Source organism: Mesoplodon bidens, assembly GCF_964165515.1.
Source record: "Mesoplodon bidens genome assembly, chromosome: 10".
Taxonomy (NCBI): domain Eukaryota; kingdom Metazoa; phylum Chordata; class Mammalia; order Artiodactyla; family Ziphiidae; genus Mesoplodon; species Mesoplodon bidens.
Window position 1 is genome coordinate 7,901,050 of NC_138172.1, and position 25,033 is coordinate 7,926,082.

Consider the following 25,033-nt stretch of genomic DNA (forward strand, 5'->3'; position numbering starts at 1 on the left):
CAGTCTCCAGTAGGGAAATTCAACTTTGGGGTTAAAAAGCCAGATAGATTCTTCTCATTCTTACGGTACTGTTCCCACTCAGATGTTCGGTGTAGTTCTTACTAACAATTAATTCTGAGTACAGAATTTATAACTCAATTTAGAATTCTGATATGAGAATCAAAATAAACCAACTAGTACTATTTTTTTGGCGGGGGGCTACTCTTCATTGCCGTATGCGGGCCTCTCATTGCGGTGGCCTCTCTCGTCTTGGAGCACTGGCTCTAGGTGCGTGGGCTCTAGAGCGCAGGCTCATTAGCTGTGGCGCACGGGCCTAGCTGCTCTGCAGCATGTGGAATCTTCCTGAATCAGGGCTCAAACCTGTGTCCCCTGCATTGGCAGGCGGATTCCTAACCACTGCGCCACCAGGGAAGCCCCAGTACTTTTTAGTTATCTAAATTTTAACATGCTTATGGGGCTATCTGTCAACATCTCAAAACTGCAAGCAATATTTGGGGTTTACATGTAGTTTTCTGGGAGAGCCAGTCAACTGCTTTCAAAAGGTTTCAAACCTCTGGAAGCAAGTTACACTAGTTAGCTGATAAAAGAGAAAAGGGCTTAACATCTGGGATCAGGGGCTACGTCTGCCCCTTAAATCTACTGAAGGTCCCCTTCTAAGCAATTGTCTCCTTGCAGGAGATAGATCTAACAAAGAAACAGTAATTGTGTTCCAAGACATCCCAGGATTCTGATGGTCTTAAGTCCTCTCCCATCTTTTACAGATACGTACAAATCTGTTTATGGCTATATGGCTATATGCAAGGTGAGGCCTTCTAATTTTATATAAAGTGCTACCTGAGATCTTTTTAACATGAGTCATATTGGTGTTCCATATGTGTATGTGTGTGTGTGTGTGTGTGTGTGTGTGTGTGTGCGTGCGCATAAATCCTAAGAAAGCTTATGCTCACTAACAGAGTTTAATGTTTACCACAGAACGGTCATCAGGAAAGATCCTGCTTTTATATCAGTTACACATTTAGGCATAAGTATACTTATGGAATTAAACTCAACCTTAATTTTAATTAAATGCTTTGAAGCCATTAAGTAATGGTTTGGGAGGTATGCTGTCCTTCTATATACACACATAGGTAAAGGAAGATACCAGACAGTATATTCAAATCTTTGGGCAAACTCTTTCCTTATCACCTAGTAACTGAAAGTCCCTTTAAACCATTGTACATAATTTCTCTATTCTCCAACCACTACCCGAAATCATGCCTCATAAGCTCTTTTATTTGATAATTGAAGAAAAGAAGCACACTAGCATCACCCGAGTCTTCTGTACCAAACAGATATGCCAGAAGAAAACAGCTCAAAAGTAAGTAATTCCAGTAAGAATAATTCTTATCAAAACTACTACCTTCCTACTGATGAAATTTATCCTTCCAACTGGTGATTAAAGCCTACATGGTGCTAGGGCGGGTGCACAAGAGATCCTCTATCACCAGAAAATCCTCACTCCTGAGGTGGAGGCCAATCACAATGATGGAAAACATCAGCCTCATTTTGTTTGGCAAAATGTCACTTACCCCCACCCCGAGAGAAGCAGCTAATGAAAAACCAATAAATGAAGGCTAATTACAGAAATGGAAAATATTTCAGAAAATGGCCAAGAAAATCTACTTTGGAGAAAGGCTCTATAAAAACTGAATGGCAACAATTACAAACTAACGAAAAGCAGGGTCCAAGATTCCCAGACCATCAGTGTCAGGAAAGAAGCTGACCAAAATGCAAGATCACAGTGAAGTAAAACACAGCATCAGGGAAGAATACCCCTTACCTTCATCCGCAAGGACTTCCGGGATCCCTCTCGAAATGCCTATCCCAAAGAGGAAAACAAGTAGAACAAAACAAAACTTGGTACCAAGAATGACAGTTATACCTATCTGAGACTAAAACTAAGGCAAGAACTAGTGTTCTAGTCTGTCCCCTTTACCCTAGGTAACAAATACAATGGAATCCCCACACTATTATCAAGAATAGGGGTAGCACATGGCCAGTGAACTCTGAGGCTAATTCCAATACTTTCCATTGCGGAATTAGGTAATAAACAGGGAAGAGCATGCATCACTTAAATCCTATATGCACCCCTGACACTAAAAGAAAAAGTAAATAAAAATGTTAAGTAAGGCTGCAGATTTACCAGTTTTGAAATTAAGAAGGAAACAAAGACCAATCCCCTTAACAAGGGGTGGGCAAGTCACCTAGGAGCAACAAAGTTGCCGTGATGGGGAAGAAAGAACACAAAACAGAAGAGATTTCTTCTGGAGACTTTTTAGTTGAGAATACAGGAAAGTGACCACAACACTGAGGAAGCCTAGACCATTCAAGAGATGTTGCCTGAATTTTTTGTAACAAGGGAAAAACAATCAACCAACGACATGAAGTGGGCATGTACCAGGACAAGAATTTCAGACTGGGTTTTGGGGTTGAGGAGGTGGGAGCTACTGTAAGGACAGTGGAAGCTTAGACTGGAGGCTGCAGCACACATGGGCTTGTGCCAGGTGGGGCTGGGATTTCATACCTGGGATGGGGGCTGGAGCAAAAGAAACTCTGTGCCAGTTGTGATGATATGGAATGGCGTAAGAGAGGTTGATCTACATGTTCATAATACAAATTAGCTGACTTGTGCAAGCAGAGCAAAAGTGGCCCTTCAAACATCTGGATCAAATTTCTTAAAAGAATTCTGGTGCATTCTTCATCCATTTGGGCTATTTCAGACACATTTCTATTTGAGATAGTTTTACCCTTCATACCTTGATTTTCTTCGTCTTTGGTGCTGCACGACCCTTTTCTGGACTCTTTTTCCGCTTCTTGGGTTTGGTTCTTCTAACAGTTAAGGTGATGCTTGTAGGTGTGTGCTGTGTTGCTGTATACAACACAGTGGAAGGAGAAAGCTCCTCATCCCAGCTTTCTGTTGCACTGCTATCCCCACCTGGAAAAAGGTTATTTCATAGTTCACGTTGTACAAAAAGCCTCATAAATACATTAAAAGCAGCTTATTTCTTTAGATCTAGCCCATACCCAGTAAGTTATTACTTCTACTATTAACTCTATTATCTGTAGAACATATACCTACATTCCATATAGAAACAAGGTTCTTTCTGTATCACTGGCATTAAGCATACAAACCCTGTTCTATATCATGTATTTCTACCCTTGAATTCAGTCCCCAAGCTCCACTGCCTCAATGTATATGTAACATAGAAAAGGATGTGTGCACGCGCGCATGTGCGCACACGCATGTGCGTGCATGTGCGTGCTCACAAGGAATATTTTGATTACTATAGGGCTAAAACTGTTGACTCTGGATACAATTAATTCACAACAATAGAATTACAATGGTCTTGAGAGGACTTCAATCACTGTCCATGAAAAGAGCTGGGGACCATGGGAACTTACAAGGTTCTTGGAATGAATATTAAAACCACAAGATAGTATATGTCAAAATATGGTCCTAACCCATCTTTGGCTCACCTGATATGTTGTCCTGCTTCCGCCGATGAAGTCTAATAACCTTCCCCCTGCTCATTCCCCTAAAGAGGGAAAATAAACTTAAAGTAGTCCTTCCAACAGCATGCAGTGCATCATCACACACATGGGAGAAGTATCTCTGCATATACTACCCCCTTCCTCCCACCTACCAAATGTTTCCAGGACATTAAATTTCATATCAAATTCAATAGCTTTAACATCAATCTCTCATTCCTTGTTGTCAGCAATTCTCACCTAGTGCAGAGAATTCGAGCCAAGGAGCACTAAGGAATCATCTACATTAACAAACACAAGAAAGAATACTTTGAGCTTTTCCCTACTAATAAGAAACCCTAATCCCAGCAACCCAGGGCTGGATTTAGATGGAACACGATCTTACCTGCACTTGTCACAGTTGAGAAGAAAGCCATCCTGAGAAAGACCACAAGGACACCAGGTAGGAACAGTCTCTCCTTCAGAGTTCGGGCTGTCTCCACAGCGTTCCTCTACGGGCGACGGCAGGCCATTCAGGTCAGAACGGGGGATGATCGTCTGGACAGGGGGAGAAGCAGGAGGTGTCGGAGGAGGAGGGGCTCCGTAATTATGATCCTGAAAATAAGATTTTTTAAATCAACAGTGTCCAAACACTGGCCCCTCTCTCCCCTAAAGTATGGTACATATGGAAAGAAAGAAGAAAGTAGTACCCTTCGTTTTTTGGCTTCAACCAGGAAAGTGATAAAACAAAATGCCAAGGTCAACTGGGACATAAAAACAAGAACAATGATGCAGGGCTAGACGTCCGCTGGAGGCAGGGAAGTGCAAAAGGGGCAACTTCGTCATGCTGCATATAAACATTTCAAGAAAGTCACAATGTATAAGAATGGATTACACTCCAGGAAGATCACTGCTCTGGAGAGAAACAAATGCATACTCACAGCATAAGGCAGTCCTCGACACCCATGTCTCTGAGTGGTCCCATAATTATGAGTGGAATACACGCTCTTCTCATTAACTGCTGGACTAGCCTCCACAGATTCAGGGCTGCACAAAGGCGAAAAGCAACGCATGATAGCATAACACCTAATCTTCCCTTAAACTAAGACTTAACTTCCCATTCTAACCCCTCCTCTTTCCACAACCACCAGCCACTAGAATAAGAGAAAGAACTCAGTGAAACAATCTGATTAACATAACTAAGCCTATAACAGTAGGAGTGTCATTAAATGTGGATTTGTGTGTAACATGAAGCCAGTACAGGCAGATGTCTCAAAGCAGGCACCTGGGATACAAGGTGTCCCTAATGACAAACACAAACGTACCAGCTGAGCAGGGAGTTTCCCCTAGAGAAGCCACTCTGGGCTGGTTTAGACTCAGAACTATTCTTCTTAATTGGATCTCTTAATACTTCCATGAAACCTCACATGACATTTGCAGTGAGTGAGATGATGAAAGTGCCTTCTGCACTGCCCCAGGGACCAGGCCCTCTTCCATTCACTACCAAGACAGGATACCCTGAAGAAAGTACAGGTAAAAACAATGGCATCTTATATTTATTATACCTCTCATCTTGATGAACCCCCAAACACCTTCCAAATATTAGAGTAATAATTTCTCATCTACCAATGACATGCAAGCATATCAAGGACACAATTATTTAATAGCTGCATGATAATACCATAGAACTTCAAACTATTCAAAACTGTACTCAGAAGTTTAGTCTAACGACAAATAACAACAGTAGTATTGGCTACTATTTTGAATTGCCCATTATTTGCAAGGTGCTTTATATGTATTAATTCATTTACTCTGCCACTACTAAACATAATAAACAGCACCCCACCTTTACAGAACATGAAGTTGAGATGGTGAGATTATATGACTTCACCCAGGTTACCCACTGACAGAGCCAGGATTTGAAACAATGTCTGACTCCAAAGTCTGTGCTCTTTCCACTATGCCTAATTGGTTTGGAGACCAGGATAACTTTCTTCTTTTAAAGAAAATTACATAAGATCTTAAGTAACCAGGCTTAGTGAGAAGCTTGGTTGAATATTTTTTTGCACCCTCACTGAGTGGCAAGTAAACTGTTCAAGCACAATTTATTAAAATAAAATAAATCTGTTCAAATTCAGAAATTTAATGTAAGCCCTTACTTGATAACAAAAAGGCATAGGTGGCTAAGGACAAAATTCACGTTTTTGGGCAAAAAGAACTTTAACTCTGATTACTTAGGTACCTGGTTAGGTTTTGGAGAATTTTGAAAGATAATTAATGAATGCAATTGTATGATTTGCAGAACTGAATAATGGGTTAGCCGTCATTTAAATTAACCAGTACTGAGGTTCACAAATCAGAAACTCCAAAGACACACATCACTCAGCCTTAGTGGTGGATCAAAGGGTCTTTTAGGGAATCAAATAATGAATATTGTTTGCTTCAAGTAATGTACATTTTTCCTGCTTGGAAATACACATAATATAGGACTTGGCAGGAATCAAGTGTGCAGTTCAATGTGATGCAATGTCAGCTGAGAAGTGAGGGATAAAAGAAAATTCTAAGATATGTATCCAACTCACCCAGTTATATGCTCCAAAACTGTAAGAAGGGATCTTATAAATAACAGCAAAGGTAATTTCTAGGTGAAGAAGAACTTTAGACACAGGAAAGTATTCTCTGTTAGTGAAGTGCATGCATTTTATTACTTAAGAGTGTCTGCAAGATGGGAACTGGGCGGGGGTAGGGGAATACATCAAGAATGCAGGTCAGTATTCTCGAGAAATAGATGATCTGAACGTGGCTCACTGAGAGGCAATCAGCTCTGAGTATTAGGAAACAGGTGGGGTTTCTTAAATAAACCAAAGGCAAACAAGCATTAATAAAATGAAGGTAGAATGTAGTTTCTATGATGGACAGGTTAAGAGAAAGTAATAACTTTACACAACATTGTTAATTTACTAGATAAACAAGTATTTCAAAGAGCTGTACATATTTTATGCAAGAGATTTTGTACCACTGAACACATGGGGTGAAACATGATAGCTGTTTATTAGAAATGGAATTTGTTTTTTTTGGACGGGAAAAAGGGAAGTGGCATGAAACAAAAGATGGCCATGGAGATGGAGCTATGCCGGTTGTATCTTACCCATCTCCAAACTGGGTAAATATGAACATATGCACTTCATGTGCAAGTCTAGGGAATAAAAATAAAATGTATATTGTGTAGGTTAAAAGGCCATCCCACCGCACAATACTTCGTAGTCAAGCATAGCATTTAATATATTGCTATGCGTGCCAAATACTAAAATTTAAGCTCACATCTTTTGATGAGGAAACTTTGCAATTTCCATACTGGTTATTGATTAAATACATAGTTACATGCTGACAGGTAACTACAGGATTTCCTAGGATACTCCCTGACATACAGAAACATATATCAGCTCTTATCTATATTTTAAAATATCGATAAAAATTTTGGAGTGTTAGGATTGCATCTCTTTATTGGCGAATTATTTTATGCAAATGTAATTATAGCCTTTCTTCCCCTATGTTTGAACTTCTATGACCGACCGCTAGGCACATACACAGAAGCCATGCTTACAAAAGATATACTCCAACAACTGTGTTCCAAGTATAATACGCAACCTGCTGTTATAACACTACCTCTTAGAAAATGTCTTTAATTCATTTATGGCACGATTGTAAATTCAGAAAAGTCTTTGCTTCTACTGTTACATCTAGAGGTTTTCCTACAAATATACAAAAAAAAAACAAAAGCAAAACATAATGCATACCATTGCCATCAGATTTAAAATCCCATAAGGTAAGGTCTAGATCTTTTATTTAGTTGAGGATGTTGTCCTTAATACCAGGTTTATTCTTAGAGTGCCCAGAACAGTGGAATATGCATGACAGTGACATATGCATAGTGAAGCATTAACAAATATCATCAATAATTTAACAGAGCGGTATATAAGCTAATTGTTGACATTCTCTTGCTTTATAGGAATACTAAACGAAAAACTGTGTAATTAGCTAAGACCACAGTATCAGAAATCTGTCTGGAGATTATGGATGAAAATGTTTCAGGAAATAGAAACACTGCAGTCAAATTTTTAGGCCAGAAGTATTTTTTGATTCTGCAATTACTTCTGGACTCCCTAGCAACATTTATGGGCAGTCAGCTCTGTACTCTGGGAAAAATCCCTGTTTTAAGAATAATAGCTTTAGGTCTTTCCTTAGCTACTAACCCCAAACTCGTTGAGTTAATCTTTTCGTTGAAATTTCTGACAAATGTTAATGTTGTTTACATATACAGTCTGTCAGTCAATCCATATAGGAGGCTACTGGTTGACTTTATACAAATTCATTAACACTATACAATTACCTATTAATGCAGGAAGATTTTTAAGTACTCTATTTGGGAAATGGTTGTAAAACTGGTAGTCTCGGCTACTGGCATAACTAAATCTCTGTGGCATGCAAAAAAACAAAAACAAAACAGGAAAAAAGGCCCTGGAAGTAACACAATCCACCCTTCCCTACCCCCCGACCCTCCATCTTCCTTTTTATATGGGAATAAGGCCAGAAACTGCTTTCAATTCTACACGACCCCAGAATATAATACACTGCTTCTTAGGGTAGCTTCATTTTAAGTCTTCCTCTTTAAGGAAGTCATGAAACAGTTAAATTATCCTAGGTGGCTTTGTGAAGAAACATACATGCTCTTTACTAATATTCTCAGTCTTAAGGAAGAAAACCACTATTATCAGGGATGCAGTTGAACCCAGAGTTCTGGTACAGTTTCTTTACTTTGCTGAAGGGGAAGGAATCCCCAGGGACTGTGAGAATGGCAAGAGAAACAGGGGAATTAGAGCAACACCCACCTCACTCAAGAAGTGGCTGTGGGATCAAGAGTCTGAACTGGACCTGAACATATTCAAAACACCAGGATTTTTCCAGCCCAGACCCTAATCCCTGGTACTGCCTGGAATAGACTTGGCTTCTGGGGGTGTGCTGCCCCCTAGGCCCCTTGGGTCTCTTTCGCTGGACTTTCACATCCTGGTGTAGTGCCACTTCGTCTTGAAAGGTAGGGGGCTTCCACTTCCTTTCTGTAAGCAAGGAAGATTGGGTACAAGGGAGGTAAAAGGACAAGAGGGGGAATCTGTGAGCAGGGGGAATCTTGGACAACTTAAAAGAGAAGGGATACAAAAGGCTAAAAAATTTTAAACTGTGAATATAAAGTTTTATAATGAAGGCCTACCTTCACTGCCATTTGGCATTTAAATTCTTCAAGAATTGGGAGTCTATTTTAGGGATTGGACTTTTCGACAAATTCTGAATTCCTAAAGCTGCTCTTAGCTGAAAAAAAAGTTTGGTACCACTGATTTTGAAGGTCCTCTTTCTAGGCAATGAATATTATAAAAACAGATGATACTAATTTCCACATTTTCTATCCCAAATATCAGAATGTCTAAGTAACCTGCCCATATAGCTGCAGCCCCTTTACTCTAGAACAATGAGAAGTACATAGGAAGAGGCCTTCAAGGAAAATCAGTTGGAGAGAACTCCTCCTTATCCTTCATTCATCAGGTAATCATTAACTCTACAGAAGCAGGTAGTGACACTTACTTATTTCAATCTTCCTCACCCATCAAAACAAATGAAAACATAATCACTACCTTAAATTTTTAATTCTATTAATTATTTACTCAGAAATCCCGCCCCACCAAATTCTTTTCCTCCCGCTTCTAATTCTTTTTTTCCTCCAGTTTCTATGGGGAAAGGGAAAGGTCTAATGTCATTTACAATGGGCTAGGCTTGGGTTTAGAAAATACCACGTATTTATTATTAGATGCCCACAAGAAATGTCTCCACACAAACTGGTAATGTATCTGCTACCTAGGAAGCAGCACTTACTCTGATCCAGCAGCCATATCTGAGTAGGATGTATCTGGTGTGGTGACTCCCAGAGGGATTGCAATGCTCATGACGTCCAACACAGCAGAGAGTGGAAATCACGGGGTCCAATTATCAGAGACTGGCCACTCTGAGAGTGGGGGTGAGCTGCAGAGCCTCAACCAACATGTTATGGACATGAGGAATCCTAGAACAGAAAACGAAAACATCTAGTAACCAGACAGTTCTTTGAATTTATTACAAATACTACTGAATATCTTTCTATTTTTTGAACAAAGCTTTAAGGGATAAATATAAAACAAATACAAGGGATCAACACTGTCTTGTGTTTACTATGTTCTACATTAATGTTCCACAAAGTGAGGTAGCAAAAGTTATGCTCACTTTTCATTTCTATTTTAATTTTTTTCTTTTCAGATAAAGGGAAAGTAACAGTCTGCTCACCAATGAGCACATTTCTCCCATTCCACAACTGCGTATCAAACAAAAATTTCTGACACCCTAGGACCTAACTAACAAGACAGAGAATAGTTAAAAGAATTTACTAGTTTAAAGTTATAGTTTAATGTTATTCCTTCCAAATTAAATATGATGATAAAAGAAATCAATTTGTTTATATTTGACTGAATAGCTGTTTGTTATTGTCTTCTTTTGTCATGGAATACTCTTTTCCTTCTTTTAAACCTTTTTAATAACTATAATTTTGGGAGAAGATGTAATTAGTAACGATATCTGTGAGATAATATCTACTGCTAGGTATGAATAAAAACATAAACCACAAAGTGTACAGTTTCATGATAAAAATTAGAAAATTTTGCATGGAAAAGCAGTGAGGATACCTTGAGTTGGTGACCACAGCCAGTGGAGTTTGGGAACAGAAAGAAACAAACTTGGTAGTGTAAAGAAACAAAAGTAGATTAAGAGATTTGGAGGTATGGTGCAAAGGGAAAAAGTGTACTTTGATTTCACATTAGTGATTTTATAGTTCTGTAAAAAAAAAACCATTAGAAGAATGGAACACAAAGCATTTTATGTGGGAGGAAAGAAAGTCAATGTGACTGTTAAGGCCCAGGTTAATAAAGATTTTTGCAAAAAAACTACAAAAAGAAGTCATGAATGATATACTGATTCATGATAAGACAAATAAGACAGTAGAAAATGGTTATTTATATACTAAAAAAATTAAATCAAATGACAAGTATACCATATTAATTGAGTCAATACAGGGGATCAATGCAAATTTTAAAATGGTAGATGATCTCAGATGCTTGACTCTTATTTTGAAATATGAAGCAAATTAACATGGAAAAGAAAACCAATAGTGAACAGTGAATCAGGACAAGATTTTTAAGAACATGTAAAGATAATACTCTTCTGTATCATTATTTTACAATGCTAGAACAGCTATAAACTAAGCAGTCCTCCCTGGCACCTACACTTTGAAAGAGCTGGATCTCACTAATGGACCTAGGGCTCTCCAAATCCGGGTGTGGCAATATACCCGTTCCCACTCAACTTGAGGTGACATGTTGGACTTGAGACTGAAATGAAAAGGGCAAATCTTCCTATCTATTGCTTCCTTACAGCTCATAAAACAAAAGTGACTAATACAACTTTCTGCCTTTGGGCCTATTTTACACATAAATGTTTCCTTTCCCTAACAATATAACCAAACAGAGGAGAGCAGTACATTTTCTAATCCTCTGGGAAATTGAAATAAAATCTACAAAGAATACTTAACAAATAAGCCCAAAAGGGCATCTTTGGGGACTATTGGTTACAACTCTTTCTCTATTTGGTATCACTGCATAACACACACACACACACACACACACACACACACACACACACACACACACACACACACACACACACACACACTCACACACACTCACACACACACTCACACTCACACACACCCCCCCCCCCCGAGGCTACTTGGCTAAATAACCAGAACAGAGTCTAATAATGAGCATACTACTACGCTGACCAATACAGGAATCTGAATCATGTGTTATATTTCAGTAAAGAACCCCTCCCTGCCAATTACTCAACACCATTAAAAAATCCTCTGTCATAGCCATTACTGTTATATGCCCATAAAAAAATACAGGTGTCTAGATAAAAGAAAACTTACAAAAATAAGCTGACAGTGGCTATTTTTCTGAGTCAAAAAAAGATATATTAAAAGGAAAAGATGGAAAAATCACTTCAGATAATATCTCCTTAATAAATGAATAAGTGGTTAATACATTCCTTAATGAAATCCCAACCCAGCTAATTTGGATAGTTGAAAAATAACTTTAAGAAAGATTAAGTAGTTAATTACTTTCATGAATTCTTCCATTTTCCTTTTGTGTAATTTTACATGACCCCTTCCACTCTTCTGATGAAGGCATTTTGGATTAGCTTGGTTATCCTGTTCCAAATAATACTCTTATAATATTGGGTGTTTTTAATTAAAAAAAAAGATAACAAAACCTAATTTCTCATATAACCCCAAGACTAGTTCCTTTCCTAAATAACATGCAAAATGTAGCTATTAAAATGTTAACTGAAGAACTTCTAACAGATCATCTGTATGCAGTATTTTACTATAATTACCCTGGTTTTATAAGTCAAGACAATAGGCTTCTACTATAGTTTACCAAACTTAGTAGTTACAGCAGTTACTAATTTATCACATAGTTGGAGATATGTCCTAGAAAGAACTGATAAGAATTAAGATCTCTAGGTGGAACAGTTTCAAAGCATCTTTTACTTGTTAATTTGTCTCTCTCTCTTCCTACCAAAGTAAAAACTCAATGAGGACAAGGATTTTTGTGTTTTATCCTCTGTTGTAGTTCCACAGCCTACAACAGCACCTGGCACGTAGAGGGTATTTGAGAATATTTGCTGAATAAATTATAATCACTCATATCAAAATTATAGTTTTTAGCATTCATTGAAGTACAAAAATTAAAACAAATTAAAAGAAATTACTTGGCTCAGTCACCTTTTTATAGACCTCTGAATATGAAGTCCCCCAAAATTATCTGCCAGTAGTTCTGAAGACCTAGAAGAAGTTGAGAAGCAAATTAGTATAGAAAGAAATAACATAGATGGACACATGGAATAGAATTCTACAGAAATAATATTTTAACAGTAATTGTTCCATTTAGTACGGTATCTTTGTCCTTTAACCTTGTTATCTTATTTTCCTGTAAAGCCAGAACCTAAATAAAGGGTAGAAAAGGCAATTGTCTATTTGAGTTAAGAAGTGATATATATTGTCTCTGGGTAATCCTTTTCTTTCCTTCAAATCAGAATTCTCTCCCATTTCCCAAAGGATTCCTTCTTTTTATCTCTCCTAGGAGGTGCTTTTCTCTTCCTCTGACCCATTCTTAAATTCAGAGGCTTTTCTTTAATCAAATGTCAAATTTATTCTCCAGTCAGACAGGAACCTACCATGATCTATTAGAGTTCATATTAGTCCTTTCTTCCCCCTACCCTCTTGTCCTACTATAGAAAGAGTGACAAGAGGGAATCCATTTGTGGTCAACTACACAATGGAAAGCATGTAGAAAACAAGAGGTTTAATTAGCTTTCTTACACTCCAAAAAGAAAAGGAAAATAGGTGATGACATAGGACTTGGGTGGGGGGAAAGTCAAATTTAACATTAGCCAGAAAGGAGTTTCAACATCTGAAATGTGATATCATATATGTGAAAAGAGCTGTGTGTGAGATTCCAGTTACCAAGCAGTAGAGAGTAAATGTTCTTTATGTTGATATCTTATGGATTTCTAACTTTTTATTAAAAATTGGAAAATAAACTATTCTTTAGAAACAATTTTAAAAGAGCATACTCAGAACTGTAAAAATAAAAGGTATGAAGGTAACAGTAATTGGAAGGAAGAAAAAAATTACACCAAGGAAGATACAGACTCCTTTAGCAACAACAAATAAGAAAGAAAAAAGGACAGGAGTAGAAAGAGAAATAAGTACATGAGTATACAGTAGGGGGAAAATGAATGCATCGGAATTTCAATTTCATTTCAGTTTAACTACAATCCATCAGACCCCCCAGGAACTGTAGTTAAGTTCTTGGACTCAGAAGCAGAACCAGCTTGACTCCCAGTACTGAGTACTCTTTTGAGAAGTCACCATTTACATATAGTTTCTAAGGAAAAGGCTTTTAAGAACGTGCCAGAAATAGTTCATAATTACCCCAGTCTTTTTAATTGAATTCAGAAATGGTCAATAGTCTCTGTATCTGCCATTCTGACAGTCTCTTCTCTATATGACTTGCTGAAAGCACAAGACCCATGTGATCTGTCAGGTCACTCTCAGAGAAAACAGACAAAAAGTGTTTTAAGAACAACTCCAACAGAGATTTCAGAAAAAGAAATTGCATCAGCCAGGTGAGCCGGAAGCAGCTGGGAGACAAGAGTCCAATAAACAGCCAATCCGATGAAAGAAATTCAGAACAAGTCTGCTTCAGTAATCCTGTGAAGAGGACTGGCAGGAAGAGGAGTGCCGCTTCAGAAAAAGAACAGGCCTCATATGCTTCAGACAGTCTTTGTACTGTGGCTGTGGACCTTGGCCATTCTCCCAGAAATGATGCAATCCTGATGAACAAGATCTGCTGCCAGAGAAACAACTGTTAACAGCCTATGCAGACAGCAACTTAGCCAAGAAGCAATCTCTGATCAACGCTCTCCACAAACCACCAGAAAGTCAAATTTCTTCCTCAGTTTTGATCTCTGACAAAACATGTTAGTGAATATATATTTAGATATATACAAACACGCCATTTTCTCAAAATGTCCCTTTTTAGTTCCTTTGGCTTTATAATATCTATCCTCTATCATTACATTTGAAAGAAAACACTGAGATTATTTTTATTTTTATGAATTCTCATGCTAACAGCAAGGTAATTTACATTGAAATTTTACACTTTTCTCCCATTCTTATAAAAAAAAATGTTTGGGGATGTAGTGGCTTCCCTAAGTTTTAAAATCACTCTGCAACCTAGGGCCCAATTATGAGATTTCAAAGTAAAGACAAATATGCACACTCACTAATTCACGGCCAGAAAGGTATATTTTATAGACATTTTTGAAATTATGTGAAACTCAATATGTTAAAAATAGGCAGGTACTACAGAAAAAGAGAAAAATCTCTTCTTGCTTAGGCTGACACAAAAGGTAGGCTGAGTAATATCAGTTTGCAATGCTCACTTTTCTCAAGGGCAGTAATATTACTTCAGATCTTTTAAGAGGGTTAATGATTACTTTCATCCTATTAGCCACAACTTACTACTTTAGAATCTAAAACATCCTCAACTTAAAAATCCTCCCAAGGGGACTTCCCTGGTGGCGCAGTGGTTAAGACTCTGCGCTCCCAATGCAGGGAGCCCGGGTTTGATCCCTGGTCAGGGAACTAGAAACCACACGCATGAGGCAACTAAGGACCCCACATGCTGCAACTAAGATCTGGCGCAACCAAATAAATAAATAAATATTAAAAAAAAAAAAAGAAAAAATCCTCCCTAGATTCCTCATCTCCTAGGCCTGGTTTCTTTTTCAGAGCTTTGGTATCAGGTTGTTCACACAGTATTGTTATGAAATAATTAGGATTTTTCCCCACCTTGCATACTAAATAAAAGACTCTGTATATACAAGAAACCTCATTTCTCTAACTCCAACTAGCCAGATGCGACAATTAACCAAATTTCTTCTTTTTGAAAGCAATAACCCTTAAACTGGGATTCACTAAAAACACAAGCTTCTAAAATGTATTCTGAAATCAATGTGTTCAGCTCAATCTACTATCCCGATATTTAAACTATTAAAATAATAAAAATCAACAGATACACAGAATAACTCTGAAGCAGTAAAAATTTTTAATAGGCCAATAAATGAATAAATTCAACACAGTCAAGAAGAAAAAAAAGTCAGAAAAATTTTCAATAAGGGTTAAAAGAAAATAACCACTAATTTTAAGATTCAACTTCTGAATCTACTGATTATTCAAAATTTTGTTATACATATAAATTGAGATTATTCTTAAATACTTCTATACTTAAATTTCCTACTTTTGAATGACTAAACGGTAAAAAGGGAAGACAGAGAATATTAGAAGACTTTTTTGTATGTTTATGCCCTCAATTTTTTTTTTTTTTTTTGCGGTACGCGGGCCTCTCACTGTTGTGGCCTCTCCCGTTGCGGGGCACAGGCTCCGGATGCGCAGGCTCAGCGGCCATGGCTCACGGGCCCAGCCGCTCCGCGGCATATGGGATCCTCCCAGACCGGGGCACGAACCCGTATCCCCTGCATCGGCAGGCGGACTCTCAACCACTGCGCCACCAGGGAGGCCCGCCCTCAATTTTTAAATCACATAACACTTAAGAAAGCAGTAAATATATATGTACATTTAGCTACACAACCAACTTGTTTGTGAACTAATGTGGCAGCTACATTATATGCTTATCTTCCATTTCCAACCCAAACTGAGATATTGAGGAAAAACACTGTGGTTGTACTGTTAACATAAAGCTTTTTATCTTGGGAGGAGAAAAAGTATGTTAGGAAAAAGTACTGTATTAGGCGTTAGGAAATTTGAGTTCTAGCCTACAACTTAATTAGTCTGGTGATCTCTGAAAACACTTTTTATAAATGAGACTTAAGTTCCTCAAAGTAAAATCTTCACTGGGTTTCCTCCTGCTCTAAATTTCTGTGAATCGTGACACTGACTCGGGCAATTCATGCAATGTCTCAAAAGTCTCAATTTTCTCAGTGTACAGTAGAAAGAAAAATACCTGTACTGCTGACATAGGTGCACACAGACTAGTGTTTGTAGCAAATAATAATTTAAGTGGCTCTCTGGAACTTTAAAATATATGTAAACAAAGAGGAGGTGCTACTAATAATCTGAATGTGACTAAAAATTATTTTCACTCATCTCTAACAGTATATATTTCAATTTTGCTAAAGTAAATTGTTGAGAAAAGGATATGTAGGAAACATGCAAAAAAAAGTCTAGGAGAGAGAAGTGATAAGCATTAGAAGAAATAAGTAAAAATTATTGGAAAATAAGAGATGTACTCTAAGAAAAGAGAAAGAGCTCAGAGATCTGGGGAGAAGTTCATGTACTTGGGGTAGTGTACGTTATAAGTTAGGCTTACGATCTGAAGCAAGTTAATACAGGCAAAGGATCTAGAAATTCAGGGCTGAAGAGAAGAAAAGACAAATGTGTTGGGATAAACAATTAAGAGAGACTAAAGAAACATCATTATTTAGTAATTTAGAGTCAAGATAAAGTTATCCTTTTCTCCCACCTCTTCTCCTTCAACACCTGTTTATCCATTGGCTCCTTTGCCTAAATTTATACTCCCTCTAGGGGCTACTGGGCTTGGCACAATAAACTGATGTCTACAAAAGCTCTAAACTTACTAGAGTAGGAGGTAATTAAAACCCAATTAAAAAAAAATCCTATTTCAGTCCATAGTAAGAACTTCTTTCCCCATGAAAAACTTCAATAATGGCAGTATTATAGAGGCGAAGACATACTTCATTGTGCTTGGAAGGCAGGGGGGTGAGTAACAGGATAAGAGTACGCTCTGTAAATAACGAAACTAAATACTACAATCTTAAATTATTTTAAGATGACACTGAAGAAAAAGAAATATTTTATTTACAACTCATTTAACAGTGATAAACAGATATTTACTGCTAAACTAACCAAGGATGCACAGACTTTCTGCCCTTAACAATAATCAATTAGGAAAATTTTAGGTTTCTAAGTGTCAAATAAAGATGATACCCTCAATGAACTTCGATTTACCTCTTTAAAGAGCTATATTCTAAAGACTTTCTAAAGGTTTTGTCCTACTGTGTTTGAAGCCTCTGATCATGCTTTAGAGCCATGTTCCATACTAGATCGGAAAAGAACCTCTCCTACCTCTGTGTCTGCCTCCTCGAAATCCATACTCTTTTCATTTTCAAACCCTGAATGGTAACCATGTTTACTTACTCCAGACAAAGTCAGATATACATATTTATAAGGAATTGATATCTTTATATTTTCAGTAGTATAGGCAAAATTTCTCCAGTTGATAAAAAATTTAGAGTTTTAAGTTCAGAGTCTAATTCATTATTCTATAGATGAAGAAACAGAGCTATAAAAGTATTAACTTATAAGAAGTCACACACACAGTAGTGTAGCTAAGAAGAAAATTAGGATTTTAACGTATAGGTTCTATTTATTAAAGTAATTACTACTAACTTTAGATAGCAACATTTGAATTAAAAGAAAAAATATATATATTTTTGGCTGCTGAGCAGCTTGTGGGATCTTAGTTCCCCAACCAGGGATTGAACCTGGGCCCTCCACAGTGAGAGCGCAGAGTCCTAACCAACAGTCCACCAGGGAATTCCCTAAAAGATTTTTTTTTTTTTTTTTTGCGGTACGCGGGCCTCTCACTGCTGTGGCCTCTCCCGTTGCAGAGCACAGGGTCCGGACGTGCAGGCTCAGCGGCCATGGCTCACGGGCCTAGCCGCTCTGCGGCATGTGGGATCTTCCCGGACCGGGGCACGAATCCGTGTCCCCTGCATCGCCAGGCAGACTCTCAACCACTGCACCACCAGGGAAGCCCCTTAAAAGGAATTTTTTAAAAATTAAGCACCAATTATTGTTGGTACTACGTTAGACAAACAAGTCCAGATTAACATTCCTGGCTCTCTTGGGATTTATATTACCTAGATTTGTCAGGGTTTTCTTCATTCGTTCATTCAACAGTCATGAAGTGAGTAACTACTTATGTAACTCTACTACGTATAAAAACGATGTTAAGTTTTATTTTAAAATGTTTCTCTTGGGACTTCCCTGGTGGCACAGTGGTTAAGAATCCGCCTGCTAACGCAGGGAACACAGGTTCGATCCCTCCACTGGGAAGATCCCACATGCTGCAGAGCAACTAAGCCCGTGCACCACAACTACTGAGCCTGTGCTCTAGAGCCTGCGAGCCACAACTACTGAGGCTGCGAGCCACAACTACTGAAGCCCACTCACCTAGAGCCCTTGCTCTGCAACAAGAGAAGCCACATGAGAAGCCCACGCACCACAATGAAGAGTAGTCCCCGCTCGCTGCAACTAGAGAAAGCCCGCATGCAGCCCCCGCCCCCCCCCAAATAATAAAGTTTCTCTTATCCAAGTAGAAGAGGGTAGGCACTTTGCAAAAACTCTTTCGGTTTGCCTGTGTGCCAAAGTATTGCATCTTCACAACCATGAAGGGAAAAGAAAATCCTCAAGTGTGTCTCTACAACTAATGAGTCATCCTGAAGTGAAAATAACACACTACCCCGAAAGAAAGAAAACCCCAAACCACTCCATCTTTTAGCAGTGACACAGAGGGGTATAGAAACAGATTCTTTTATAAATCTCTTAAACTGTTTAGACAAAACTTTTCACTGATTGGTCTCATGAAAAATTCTATTAAGAATGAAGAAGAATAAAGAACAATGGGCAGCAAGAACCTTCAAAACACAGACAAACAGAACCTGACTATACGTGTTCTGTGATTATTTGACAGACCAGGTGTCTAAGTACCTAGCAGTAAAGGAATTTAAAACTTAATAATTCTGATATGCACAACGGGGATCCTCTTCTAACCAATAGCTGTATCTTTATTACTTATTGAGAAATAATAAATGCTTATAAAAATATACAAACATTACAAATGCATAAAAAGTAGAAGTGAAATTCTCACATAATTCCACTTCCCAAAGTTCCCCAAAGATGAAAGTGAAAACCCTACTTTTCTTTAATCAGCTCTGCTCATTTAGTAGTAAGTTTTGGACATCTTTCTATATGCACATGTACAAAATTTATTTCTTCCTCTTAAACGACAGCACGGGGGCTTCCCTGGTGATGTAGTGGTTAAGAATCCACCTGCCAGTGCAGGGGACAGGGGTTCAAGCCCTGATCTGGGAAGATCCCACCTGCCACGGAGCAACTAAGCCCGTGTGCCACAACTACTGAGCCTGCGCTCTAGAGCCCGTGAGCCACAACTACTGAGCCCACACACCACAACTACTGAAGCCCATGCGCCTAGAGCCCGTGCTCCGCAAAACAAGCCACCGCAATGAGAAGCCCATGCACCGCAACGACGACCCAATGCAGCCAAACAAAAAAAAGACAGCACTGTATTCTATCCTATGGATCTACTATAATTTAAATCAATTTTCTGCAGGAGAATGTTTAGATTGTTGCTAATTTTCCATAATATACACAATGCTGCACTGAATGGGCATGTACATATGCCTTTCTTTATACATTTGTATAAACAATTCCTTAGGACACATTCTTAGAAGTGGAACTTCTAGAAGGGCATGAGCACATTTATTAGTGATGCCGAACCACCCTCCAGAAAGTTAAGGCCATTTTACACTCCTACAAACATAGTGGGAAGGCTACATTTTCCCGTAAGGTTCAAAATAATTTCAATTCTAACATTCCTCATAGAGTTTCTTCCTTAGAAGACTCTCTACAGCCAACAAGGAAACCCTAAAATAAAAGTTAATTGCAGGGGCTTCCCTGGTGGCGCAGTGGTTGAGGGTCTGCCTGCTAATGCGGGGGACGCGGGCTCGAGCCCTGGCCCGAGAGGATCCCACATGCTGCGGAGCAACTGAGCCGGTGTGCCACAACTACTGAGCCCGAACTCTGGAGCCCGCAAGCCACAACTGCTGAGCCCATGTGCCCCAACTGCTGAGGCCTGTGTGCCTGGAGCCCATGCTCCACAACGGGAGAGGCCACGACAGTGAAAAGCCTGCGCACCGCAGCGAAGAGTGGCCACCACTTGCTGTGACTGGGGAGAGCTTACACACAGCAACAAAGACCAAACGCAGCCAAAAATAAAATAAATTTTAAAAAAAAGTTAATTGCAAATTCTCAACAATTCTGTGATACACTTTTAAGACTACTGACTGGATGTCCTCTAAAATTCTTTGATACTAAGTAGGAGATCTCAGTTGCTTTTTCACTAAACTTGGGATGGGATCTTCAAAGTAAAACCTAGATAAGGCACCATTACACAACGGAAGTATTTTCTTATGGTTGTCCCATGACAACTTTAAATTCATTTAATAGAAGGCAGTGCCAAGCTCTAAATTTCTTTTCCCAGTAATGAAAAAACAAATGCTAGCCATCTAGCTGGCATCTGTTGATTTGAGCTCTTCAGTTTCAAATAAGCTATCAAAACTCTGTTCTAACAGTTCTGCCTCAGTAGTATATATGATACCTTCCATTTTTAATTACCCTCAGAAAGAGAAAAAAGTTTGAAACTACAAGAAGCTTGTCAATATTGACTTACTAGAAGACAGAGTGCGAAAATATTGACTAAATTTGTAACGTAGCTACAAATCATTTGGTATATACTCCACTATGACACCGGACATGGTTCAAATCTAAGTCCTGGGCCAATGAGGCAAAAAAACTCACTTTTCCACTGTGCTGGCACTAGCACCTGACTGACAGCCTAGATGCAGAGCTATTCTTTCTCCTCTGAATTATTTCACAGATTGTCTTTTATCCATCCATTCACCAACACTACTCACCTCCTTATGATTTCAAGGTTGCAGTGAACTGCTCTCACTGAGTTCTCAACCCTTCAATCTACTCTTCATTCTCCCATGACGCTAAATAACTATGATCATTATCATTCTACTATTAGAAACAGACAATGGCTACCTAATACCTACTGGGTTAGTTCAAACTCCCTTTGCCTGAATGGAAGACCACCTTTGTTAATTAGCTATTCATCTGTTTCTTTTCCTTCAAAATTTTGTTCACACTACTTATCTTGTCTGATATGCTATTTTTCTACATCTTAAAAAAACTTTATTATTATAAAAATTTCATACAAATACAAAACCGGAGAAAACCCTGTAATGAACTCACAGACTACCGAGTTTTAATCAACAACCAACTCATAGCCAATCTTATTTTATCTATAATCTTTCCTCTTCTAAATGATTATTTTAAAGCAAATCCCAGAATTATCAGTTGTACATATTACATTTGCTGAATAAAGTTATCCCTTGTTTATTATAAATATGGTGAGAGTGGCTGGCTTATAATGACAGGTGGCTTATAATGACAGGTGGCAGTGATAGGGAAAGAAAGACCATCATTCCAAGGCAAAAGTGAAAATGGATAAAAACATAATGTAATTCATCAATTGATTTGCTGAGTAATGTTTAGGCTTTACAATTATACACACATAACTATTAAAAATGTCAATCATTTTTTTTTAAGAAAAAAAAAATTACTGGGAATTCCCTCGTGGTCCAGTGGTTAGGACTCCGCTCTTCCACTGCAGGAGACACAGATTTGATCCCTGGTTGGGGAACTAGGATCCCGCAAGCCGTGTAGCAACCCCCCCCAAAACAAAAAACAAATACTGTAAGCCATTTTTTTTGGATTTTTAAATTTGATATGGACCATTTTTAATAGATTTATTTATGTGTATGTATGTATGTATGTATGTATGTATGTATGTATGTATGGCTGTGTGCGGGCTTTCTCTAGTGGCGAGCAGGGGCTACTCTTCGTTGTGGTGGGCGGGCTTCTCATTGCGGTGGCTTCTCTTGTCTTGTTGCGGAGCACAGGCTCTAGGCGCGCGGGCTTCAGTAGTTGTGGCTCGTGGGCTCTAGAGCGCAGGCTCAGTAGTTGTGGCGCACAGGCTTAGTTGCTCCGCGGCATGTGGGATCTTCCTGGACCATGGATTGAACCCATGTCCCCTGCATTGGCAGGCGGATTCTTAACCACTGAGCCCCCAGGGAAGCACTGATACGGACCATTTTTAAAGTCTTTATTGAGTTTGTTACAATACTGCTTCTGTTTTGGTTTTCTGGCCCTGAGGCATGTGGGATCTTAGCACCCCCACCAGGATCAAACCCGCACCTCCTGCATTGGAAGGCAAAGTCTTAACCATTGGAGTGCCAGGGAAGTCCCAGTAAGCAATTATTATTATTAGTTTTAAATTTTATTTACTTATTTATTTTTGTCTCTGTTGGGTCTTCGTTTCTGTGCGTTGCGGCAAGCAGGGGCCACTCTTCATCGCGGTGCGCGGGCCTCTCACTGCCACGGCCTCTCTTGTTGCGGAGCACAAGCTCCAGACATGCAGGCTCAGTAGTTATGGCGCATGGGCCCTAGTTGCTCCGCGGCATGTGAGATCTTTCCAGACCAGGGCTCAAACCCATGTCCCCTGCATTGGCAGGCGGATCCTTAACCACTGAGCCCCCAGGGAAGCCCTGATATGGACCATTTTAAAAGTCTTTAGTGAGTTTGTTACAATAATGCTTGTTTTGGTTTTCTGGCCCTGAAGCATGTCAGATCTTAGCTCCCCCACCAGGGGTCAAACCCGCACCCCCTGCATTGGAAGGCAGTCTTAACCACTGGACTGCCAGGGAAGTCCCAGTAAGCAATTATTTTTTGATCTGAGTTTGTTGATAACAAAATTTCTTGTGTTCTTGGGAATGCAAATTTTTCCTTATAGCAGAGTTAAGTACAAGCATACACACGACCCACATCTCTGACATAGCATTCTTATTTGTATATGCTATGTGTCAATAAGTAAAAATAGATAAAACACAGAAGAAACACCTGGAAGCAGTTAAGTGTGATAAACCAATGCATTAAAGAGAAGGACTGTTTGTGACCACCTAGAGGGGTGGGATAGCGAGGGTGGGATAGGGAGGGTAGGAGGGAGGGAGATGCAAGAGGGAAGAGATATGGGGATATATGTATATGTACAGCTGATTCACTTTGTTATAAAGCAGAAACTAACACACCATTGTAAAGCAATTATACTCCAATAAAGATGTTAGAAAAGAAAAAAAATTGGTTTTGAGTCAAAAAAAAAAAAGAGAAGGACTGTAACATCACACTAGCAATGGATCATATCTGAGGTGCCAGCCAGCTGTTCTTTTTAATGAGCAGTTTCTTAATAGTACTAGAACCTTAGACTGATGACTAACTTAGCGTTAAAAAAGCTCACATACTCAATGGAAGCATACTTTCCAGTCAAAAAATAACTCACTAATAATGGTGAGTGTCGCAGAACAGAAACATTTGGGAATATATATAGCTGATACCTATATAAACTACAAAGCAGAGATATCTTAACATCCAGTTAGTGGAAAATAGGCCCAAATCAATGCCAATGCAAATATATACCAACACATTCTATTACCAAACTACCCTCCATAAGCTATACTGATAACAATCAAATTAAACTCAGGATAATTTGTAATTTAAAAAGTAACAGTGATGTAAGACAACGATCAACTCAAAGAAACACTGATGTACATTGTTTTGCCTAAGCCAAAAACTAGCCTACATTTACTCATATAGTAGCTTACTGGGTAAAATGAAATCTTTGAAATGGTAAGTACATCATTTCCCTAGGAGTCCAAGAGGATGAACATCTCTGGACCAACTAGCTAGTAATTTGTTATGAGACGCAGAAAGTTGTAAGAGTTCTCATCATGAAAAACATCAAATATATTTAACTTATGGATTGTAAAATTATTCTCTGGAGATCTTAATATGAGAATAATTTAAAAACCTTGATACAGAGAATTCCCTGGCGGTTCAGTGGTTAGGGCTCTGCGTTTTCACTGCCTAGGGCTTGGGTTCAATCCCTGGTTGGGGAACTTAGATCCCACAAGTTGCGTGGTGTGGCCAATAAAAATAAAAACCCTGATAATCCAGTTTCAGTAAACCCTTCAGCTGTATTTGGGCCAAAATTCTCATTCATTAATTAATACTTAACAATAAACTAGCCCCAGGACATGGACAAAACAGTACTTTTTAATGAATACAACTGGTACAGTAAAGTTGCTCCGAATTCTCATACAAAATATAATCACAACTGTATACTACGTTAAAATTTCCCAGTTAGGGCTCCCCGGTGGCGCAGTGGTTGACAGTCCGCCTGCCGATGCAGGGGACATGGGTTCCCGCCCCGGTCCGGGAGGATCCCACATGCCGCAGAGCGGCTGGGCCCGTGAACCATGGCTGCTGGGCCTGAACGCCCGGAGCCTGTGCTCCGCAACGGGAGAGGCCACAACAGTGAGAGGCCCGCGTACAGCAAAAAAAAAAAAAAAAAAAAAAAAAAAAAAAATCCCAGTTATTTTATTATCTCTTTCAATCACCTCTGTTACTTTTCCTGTCCTGTCAGAGTTTGACCCTAAGCAAAGCCCAGAATTCTAGCACTGAACAAAGTGGAGTAAAACATAAAGCATCTTAGGATTTAGCTTCTATTTTTCTTTTTTTGTTAAAACATTTTCTATTTACAAACTTATTTTTTCCTAAGTAAAATATTTCTAAATGCTCAACATTACTGTTTTTGAATATGGTATTTCCTTTTCCAGTGCCTGGTAACCAATATATAAAAACTAAGACGTAAAAAAAAAAAAAAAAAGCCTATGCCCTAGATTTTGACAAATCTCTTGTAGACCACCACTAATAACTTTAGAGCAGTGGTTCCCAATCTTTTTGGGTATAAGGATGGTTTTTAAAACTGCAAAAATTTTTTGGGGTGGAAGAAACGGCTATAGG

The 25,033-nt window shown here is 38.8% G+C and overlaps 1 protein-coding gene across 17 annotated transcripts in view; it reads right to left on the reverse strand.

Annotated features, from left to right (window-relative positions):
- Positions 1-25,033, reverse strand: part of SETD5 (SET domain containing 5) — an 83,764-nt gene that overhangs the window by 34,868 nt on the left and 23,863 nt on the right. For 6 of the 17 annotated variants that reach the window (XM_081245028.1, XM_081245015.1, XM_081245013.1 and 3 more), the window contains 9 exons: positions 12,425-12,484; positions 9,430-9,616; positions 8,397-8,621; positions 4,833-5,025; positions 4,449-4,554; positions 3,914-4,122; positions 3,517-3,575; positions 2,796-2,974; positions 1,820-1,858 (listed from right to left, as the gene is read on the reverse strand). In XM_081245028.1, coding sequence (XP_081101154.1) covers positions 1,820-1,858; positions 2,796-2,974; positions 3,517-3,575; positions 3,914-4,122; positions 4,449-4,554; positions 4,833-4,924 — 684 coding nt within the window. In that variant the 5' untranslated portion in view covers positions 4,925-5,025; positions 8,397-8,621; positions 9,430-9,616; positions 12,425-12,484. Of the gene's footprint in view, positions 1-1,819; positions 1,859-2,795; positions 2,975-3,516; positions 3,576-3,768; positions 3,810-3,913; positions 4,123-4,448; positions 4,555-4,832; positions 5,026-7,173; positions 7,260-8,396; positions 8,622-9,429; positions 9,617-12,424; positions 12,485-13,636; positions 14,050-25,033 lie in introns of those variants that run through there. The other 11 variants (XM_081245018.1, XM_081245014.1, XM_081245022.1 and 8 more) reach the window with 10 other exon arrangements.